The following is a 7,500-nucleotide window of genomic DNA, read 5'->3' as shown; positions in this document are numbered from 1 at the left end:
ACAGCTCTTCGAAGCAACTGGCCAGCGCAATGAGAGCCCGAAAGATGCTTTCTAGGGATTCCAACCCGCCCATTGAGGGGTTCTTGGAAGCTGGGATCTTAACTCCTCTCTTGCCGCTGATGCAGGAAAATGATAAGTAAGTTCTTATGATATAAAGGTTTCCGACTTATAGTTCTCCTGTTATCTTCGTATAAATAAGTATCTGGATATGAAAGACATGATTTACATTTATCTATTATCATGCTAAGACTCTAGATATAAATGATATCCGAAAATGTTTTTAACATTACAGTCCTAAACTTCAGTTGGAAGCTACGTGGGCACTGACCAATATAGCTTCTGGGAACTCTAAACAAACTGCAGCTGTCGTAGGTATGTACGGCTAGAGGTGAATAAATAAATTACGAGAGAGAGAGAGAGAGAGAGAGAGAGAGAGAGAGAGAGAGAGAGAGAGAGAGAGAGAGAGAGAGAGAGAGAGAGAGAGAGAGAGAGAGAGAGAGAGAGAGTGAGTGAGTGAGTGAGTGTTTAAAGATTATTCTGCAACTGTCGTAGGTATGCACGGCTGGAGGTGAATAAATATGTTACGAGAGAGAGAAAGAAAGGGAGAAAGATAGATAGATAGATAGATAGATAGATAGATATAGAGAGAGAGGGAGAGAGGAAGGGGGAGAGTTTAAAGATTATCCTTAGGGCAACTAAGATTGAGCATTCCATCCTACAGTCTACATTGCTGTAGCCAATAGACATTGCTGAATTCCACTTTCGTAAAAAATGACTATCGACATATTCTGATATCCGAGGGGGTACTGTTGGACCGAGGGGGACCTTTGGAAGGGCCAAGGGAGGAGTAAAAGGATGCAACAGAAATGGCCTCATTGAAAGGGCAAAACAAACAATATCGGAAGGGCCAAGGAAAAAAACAAAACAAAAACAGACGTGTTAAGGGGTGCCTTCAGCTGAGTGGAAACCAACGGATGGGCCGGTAACTACTAAGAGGGCCAAAGGGACACCATGATTAGCTTGTAGAATGTCAACCAATCTTAATCCGGCCCTGAGAGAAAGAGAAAGTGTGTGTGTGTGGGGGGGCAGAAACGGAGCAAGAGAGAGAGAGATCAAAAGAAAATAATCATTACCCTTTTCTTCTCCCAACAAACAGGCTCGGGTGCAATACCCATACTTGTGAAACTCCTGGAGTCGAGCGAGGCAGAGGTGCGCGAACAGGCCGCCTGGGCACTCGGCAACGTCGCGGGAGACGGACCGGAATCCAGAGACGCTGTATTGCTCGGGGGCATCTTGCAACCCCTTGTAAAGATCATCAAGAATGGGGAAGAAGAAGACTCGACTAAGGTGATACTAAGCAGAGGTTTGGCTGAACATGTGTCCTCTACAGCTTTGATTTTGATTTACGTGTGAAAGGAAAACAATAAGAAGAATATCGTCTGTGTAGTTTACACCAATGTGCTTCCCTTTTTTAGTAATTGCTGTACAAGTCGGATATTCATTATCATCCTCATCATTTAATAAAAAATGTGTTTATCTCCAAAGCTTATAAAAAAATAGAAAAAAACTTTACCCGCAGGTGTCAACGGTGCGAGTGGTGGCATGGGTGTTTGCAAACCTTTTTCGCAATAAGAAACTTGCACTCAACCCGGACGAGCTGAAGGACTCCATCGCCACTCTCAAGGTGTTAGTCAACTACCCTGACGAGGAGGTCAATGGTAAGCTAATCTAAGTCACGTGATAGGTGGTCAAAGGAAGTCAACAACCCCGTCACACGTTTTTTGATTGACAGGAGCCTGATTTCCATGTAGACCAGTTTTATTTCATGTTTATAATGATTATCTATTATACCGTTATTATTACCATGAGCTTTATCATCTAGAATTAGCCTGAAATATTTTAATAGTAATTATTACTGTTATCTTTACTACAACTACTACTATTATTGTTGTAGCTCGTGATTAGTCCTGGCACTAGTCTTCTTTTCTCATCATTATCATTATCACAATTAAACCTTATCCTTATCATCATTATCATTATCATACTCATTATTCTATCATCATCACTGTATAAAGTTTGAACAAAAACAGAAATAATCATTGTTATTTCTGTTATTACTCATGCTTATTTTCGTTGTATCTACTACGCTGCCGTCATCATTATTCCCGCTATTATTGTTATCATCATTACTATTGCCTTTGTTATTCATCATAATTAATATCATTATCATTAATATCATCACCATCATCCTTATGACTATCATTTTTATTATCATTGTTCTTATTATAATTATCATTATAACTCTTACTATTATCATTATCATTATTATGAATATTGTATTATTATTATTATTGTTATCATTATTATCATCGTTATTTTCATTGTTATTCTTACCATCATTATTTTAATTTCTCTTCTGACTAAACATCATTAATATTGTTGTTCTTACTATTGCTACAATACTATATTGTTGATTAACATTACCATTGTGTTTTTTATTATTATCATCATTATTATAATCTATATTATCATTAAAATTATCACTGTCATTATTACCATTATAATTATCAGTACAATTACCATTATTATCATTATCATCATTACTATCAAAAGTAGTAGTTGCAGTAGTAGTAGCTGTAGTAGCTGTGGTAGTACATTATGATGTATGATTATGATTACTTCACTGCCATCATTATTATTGTTATATCATTATTATTATCGTTATTCTCAAATTTATTATCATTGTTGTTATTTATTATTTCCTTTATCATCAATATTGTTATTATGACTATCATCATTATTATCATGATTAATACTTTATCATCATTACTGTTGTTCTCGTTATCATTATCATTGTTATCGAACACTGTCTGGCTACAGTTTAGACAACTTTTTTATTTGAATAATTAACTTATTGCAGCGATCTATTTGGCTTATTGTCTCTGTCTATTAGTCTGGCATTCACTGTTTCATTCCATAAAATTAGATGAGGGTGTAACTGATAAGTTTTTTTTAGTGCGGTCGCCACAATAGATAAAATCTTCATTTCACATTTCCTGTTGGTGTTTCGCAGTTGAAAATTCCAGCCATCTCGACCAGCAGAGTACCTTAGATTCATGAAGCACAGACGCTTCCCTATCTTTCCTTTGATTACAATTTCCCTTTGATCTACTCATTACCATCTGTTAGCTTCCCATTCCCTTCTCGCAGTGGACGCCTTGTGGGCCCTCTCGTACCTGTCGGAGCAGGGCGACGAGGAGATCGAGGGAGTGCTCGGCGAGGACCTCCTTCCCGTCATCGTGCGGCACCTGGAGTCGGAGCGGAGTAAGATGGTCGTTCCTGCGCTTCGTGCGTCTGGCAACATCGTCAGCGGGAACGATGCGCAGGTATGGTGCTTCGGGTGTCGTTCTCAGTGGTTGTGGAAAGAATACTTAGGGATTTGTTTGAAAGATTGTATTGGTCTTGACAGTAGGTTATATAGTTGATGTGTGTATTTAAGGGATTAATCGTTTCGCGTACATTTATATTCCCTGTGCCACTGAGGATTAACTGTTCGAACCTACCCTCAAGATTCATCCATATATCCAATATTTAAACCGCAGACGGAAGCCGTTCAAGATTCACCCACACGCCTTCCCGTATCTAATCCGCAGACGGAAGCTGCTTTGGCGGCCGGTGTTTTGCCTCTGTACAAGCTGTTGCTGAGGAACTCACGCAGGAACATTCGCAAAGAGACGGCGTGGGCTCTCTCCAACGTCACGGCCGGGACCAAAGAGCAGATCCAGCAGGTGGTGGACGAGGGTCTGCTTCCCGAACTCGTCAGGGTCATTGAGGAGGTGAACGATATGCTTTGATTCGTGAGAGCTTGTTATTACACCCGCACTCTATGTTTGATAGAATTCTGTAGCTAGATTTTATACAGTATATTCCGAGGGTAATAATACATATTCTTAGCCGTAAAATAGTCTGTCAAGTCATTTAAATCGAGATCACGGTTACCAGCAACGGCAATATTTTCCTTTTTTATCGATTTGACACTCGTGAGACGTGAAGCTCATCGTACTGACACAAGGATCATACTAACGAGAGAAAATGTGGGTACAATGGTGTGCTTTAGTGTTTTGGTTAAAATACTAATTGGAACTACACTACCACAGAAACAAGTTTTGAGAAAAAAATTATCAGGTACAACGTGAATTATATAAATTTGTGTAATTTACCTTTTCTAAAATCGAGGTATTCTTTGCGACTATTATACCGTAGACAGTACAGTACAGCGACTGACTCACATGCACAATTACACAGCATTTAGCTAAGCCATTCCTAGTATTATCTCCGTTTTCTAAAAGGAGTGGCTAAAGAAAATTTAGTTTTATGCGTAGGGTAAACTATTGCTGATTCTGAGAATTATTAACATGGAGTATAGGCAAGATTTTATAAGGTAAGAGGGTGGGACACGAGCGGTTTAAAGTGTTTAAGCATCAGGAGTTTTTCAGGAAATGGAATCTGTAGCGCCTCTCGCTTGCGCTGCGGAAGGTTGTTGGCTTTCTTAAATAATTTCTTTTTACATATTATTTGTAAAATGTGCAACCTTGAACAACATGCTCGTTATGATTAATATAAAGTAATGCACAAACTATATTTAGTTTGTGCAATGTTGGTTTTTCTACCATTACTATTTTTGTAATTATAAACATTAATATTATTGTTGTTATTATTATTAGCTTTATTATTAATATCATTTATGATTAACGTTGTTGTTGTTGTTATTATTATTATTATTATTATTATTATTATTATTATTATTATTATCATTAATATTATTAATGATAATATCAGCATCGTTATCATTAACGTGATTATCATTATTATCATAATTTTGTTTTGTTGATATTGTTATTGTTATATTATTATCATTATCTTTATATTTCATGCATTAACAGGCCAAAGAAAACAAACAAAAAGAAAACTTTGGTTCAGGTAACCCGACCGACCGTATTTTTTGCCGAAAAAAAATGCGAAATCAAATATCTTTGTCGCCAAATTCTCGTCTAAGCAAATCTCAAACCCTGATTTTGAAAGTACCGCCAAAACACAAGCCCGAACGCCACAACGCCAGACGTAGAGAGTGCACGAGGCGAGAGTGCACGAGGCGAGAGTGCACGAGGCGAGAGTGCACGAGGCGAGAGTGCACGAGGCGAGAGTGCACGAGGCGAGAGTGCACGAGGCGAGAGTGCACGAGGCGAGAGTGCACGAGGCGAGAGTGCACGAGGCGAGAGTGCACGAGGCGAGAGTGCATCATCTCTGAATCAGAGTGGAAGCCCTTCGTCTGAGGCCTTTAAGATAAACAAGATCTGTTTTAGAATTCAAACTGAAGCTTTATTTTTCCAGTGTAATATCTAGGTCTGTGATGCAGGGTTTAAAGTGAGGTGTCCAAGTGTAGGTTCATTACATCACTTTAATACTAATACTAATACCAATACTAAAACTAATAATAATGAAATAACAATAAATACCTACCGACCCACTTCCAGATGGAGTCTGTTACCTGAACCAAAGTTTTTTTCTTTTTTTTTCTAATCAATGTCTGTTATGAATTACCAACAACCACATGCAATGAGGCCACCATTACCTACTCAAAAATCTCTCTTAAATGCCCAACTTTCCCCACCAGGGATTCCTAGACGTGCAAAAGGAATCGGCGTGGGCGCTCTCCAACCTCACATCGGGCGGCACGCAGAGTCAGATTGAGGCCCTGGTCGCTGCGGGCGGCGTGGAGGCCCTCGTGACGGTCTTGGGCGTCTTTGAAACCTCCGTCGTCACCGTGGCACTCGAGGGGCTTGATAACATCCTGGCGGTAAGTATAGGAGAGGGTTTGCATGCAGAGGGTGTGAGACTCCAGTGGAGGAGGATCCACTCGAGGAAGGAAATGGGTAGAGTTGCAGTGAGGCTGTAAGGAGAGTGTGTAGATAAGACTGTGTGAGTAAAACTATATACAGGTGTTGGTCCATACATTATAGTGTGCAGAGGTGGATGTGACTGTGTGTGTCTGTTGGTGTCTGAGTGTGGGCGTTTAGATGTGTTGGGAGTGGGGAATACCGAGGGCGGAGAGGGGCTTTGCTCCTCATGAGCCAGGGGAAGCAAACTAGATGGAGTGCATGATAGATGAAGGGAAAGGAAGGGTATGGTGAGAGACGAATTGTGAATAATACGAAGGAGAAGGGAGGGGCGAGGAAAATCTAGGAAGAGAAAGATGTCTGAAAGACCAACGTTGATTATGTAAAACAATATGAACTTGCCAAAAAGGCTTTTCCTTTATTGATAACCAACTAAATATTCCAACAGGAGTGTGGAGACAAGGAAGCAGTCGTTAAAAAGATAGCAGAGGCGGGAGGAAGGGAGAAACTCGAGATCCTGCAAAGGAACACGGACACGACTGTGAGCAGCAAAGCCCAAAGTCTACTTGATATGCATTTTAATACCGAGGAAGACGACGGTGATGAGAGCAATAGCGAAAGGCAGGAAGAGGCTCAAGAAAACTAAGACCAAAGGAGGGTATTACTCGTTGGTTCCTGTGGTGTCACAGAACGGCTGTGGATTCACCGTGATGGCAACTATGAATTCAATGAAAACGAGCAATGAGTGGAATGCAGAATCTTGAACAGCAGGAAGTGACTGCCCAGCTGAGATTAAAGAAAACACTTTCAGACTCAATTTACTTTAATGCTGAAAATCGCTCCTCGTGTTTATATTAAAGCTTAAAAACAAAAATATTTCAATACGAAATGTGACAATGTTCATATAATATTACCTTTGGCAGAGACAAGGGGAACCCCCAAACGAAAGATGACATGGAACCTGAAAGAAATTCCAATAGAAACGTGCTGTGTACACGGATTCATACATGAATATAAAACTATTTGAAGACAAAGGTAAGTAGATGTCATATAAACATGGAATGAAAAAAACCTTTGCTTCATTCACATATATGTAGAACTGTATTTGATTTATTTCAGTATATGTTTTGAGTTGGATAGACATCACCATTGGGCTATATTTTGTTTTTGAAGTCTGTGCTTCAATCATTCTTCTAGAATATCTGTGAAAAAGCTGCATGCAAAGATAGCCCCATACGCTTTTACATACAGATATCATACACAGTGATGGCAGTAAGCCTCTAAGGGAACATCAGAAGCTCAAACAAAACAAACACACAGCCATGTTGCATTCATGATGTACTTCTTAAGAATAACCGAGAGTGCCTTTTCAATGCCTGATTTAAAAACTTCGGGATTAACTCAATCAGGACAATATGTATTGCTCCTTTTAAAGATTATCTAATTTTGTACTCAGTGTGGACTTGTACCTAATTCATAAGATGCTCCAAAAACATTTCAAAAGAAAATACGAATACCGTCTCTGTGTGTATTTTTTACCCCTAATACAGTCAACAAAATAAGCTGATGTATAAGAAAGAGCTAAAAATAGAAGAGAGAAAAA

General features: G+C 39.3%; 1 protein-coding gene across 1 annotated transcript in view; it reads left to right on the top strand.

The window, feature by feature from the left end:
* The window catches only part of LOC113823055 (importin subunit alpha-4), a 13,063-nt gene extending 5,569 nt beyond the window's left edge, over positions 1 to 7,494 (top strand). The window contains exons 6-13 of the mRNA XM_070133313.1: positions 1 to 136; positions 293 to 372; positions 1,157 to 1,347; positions 1,580 to 1,718; positions 3,211 to 3,386; positions 3,654 to 3,836; positions 5,675 to 5,857; positions 6,346 to 7,494. The exon at positions 1 to 136 is cut by the window's left edge and continues 109 nt beyond it. Coding sequence (XP_069989414.1) covers positions 1 to 136; positions 293 to 372; positions 1,157 to 1,347; positions 1,580 to 1,718; positions 3,211 to 3,386; positions 3,654 to 3,836; positions 5,675 to 5,857; positions 6,346 to 6,543 — 1,286 coding nt within the window. The 3' untranslated portion in view covers positions 6,544 to 7,494. The remainder of the gene's footprint in view (positions 137 to 292; positions 373 to 1,156; positions 1,348 to 1,579; positions 1,719 to 3,210; positions 3,387 to 3,653; positions 3,837 to 5,674; positions 5,858 to 6,345) is intronic.
* The last annotated feature ends 6 nt before the right edge of the window (positions 7,495 to 7,500 follow it).

The sequence above is a fragment of the Penaeus vannamei genome, chromosome 18, assembly GCF_042767895.1.
Source record: "Penaeus vannamei isolate JL-2024 chromosome 18, ASM4276789v1, whole genome shotgun sequence".
Classification (NCBI taxonomy): domain Eukaryota; kingdom Metazoa; phylum Arthropoda; class Malacostraca; order Decapoda; family Penaeidae; genus Penaeus; species Penaeus vannamei.
The sequence above is the reverse complement of the archived record's forward strand: the minus strand, read 5'-3'. Positions and strand labels throughout refer to the sequence as shown.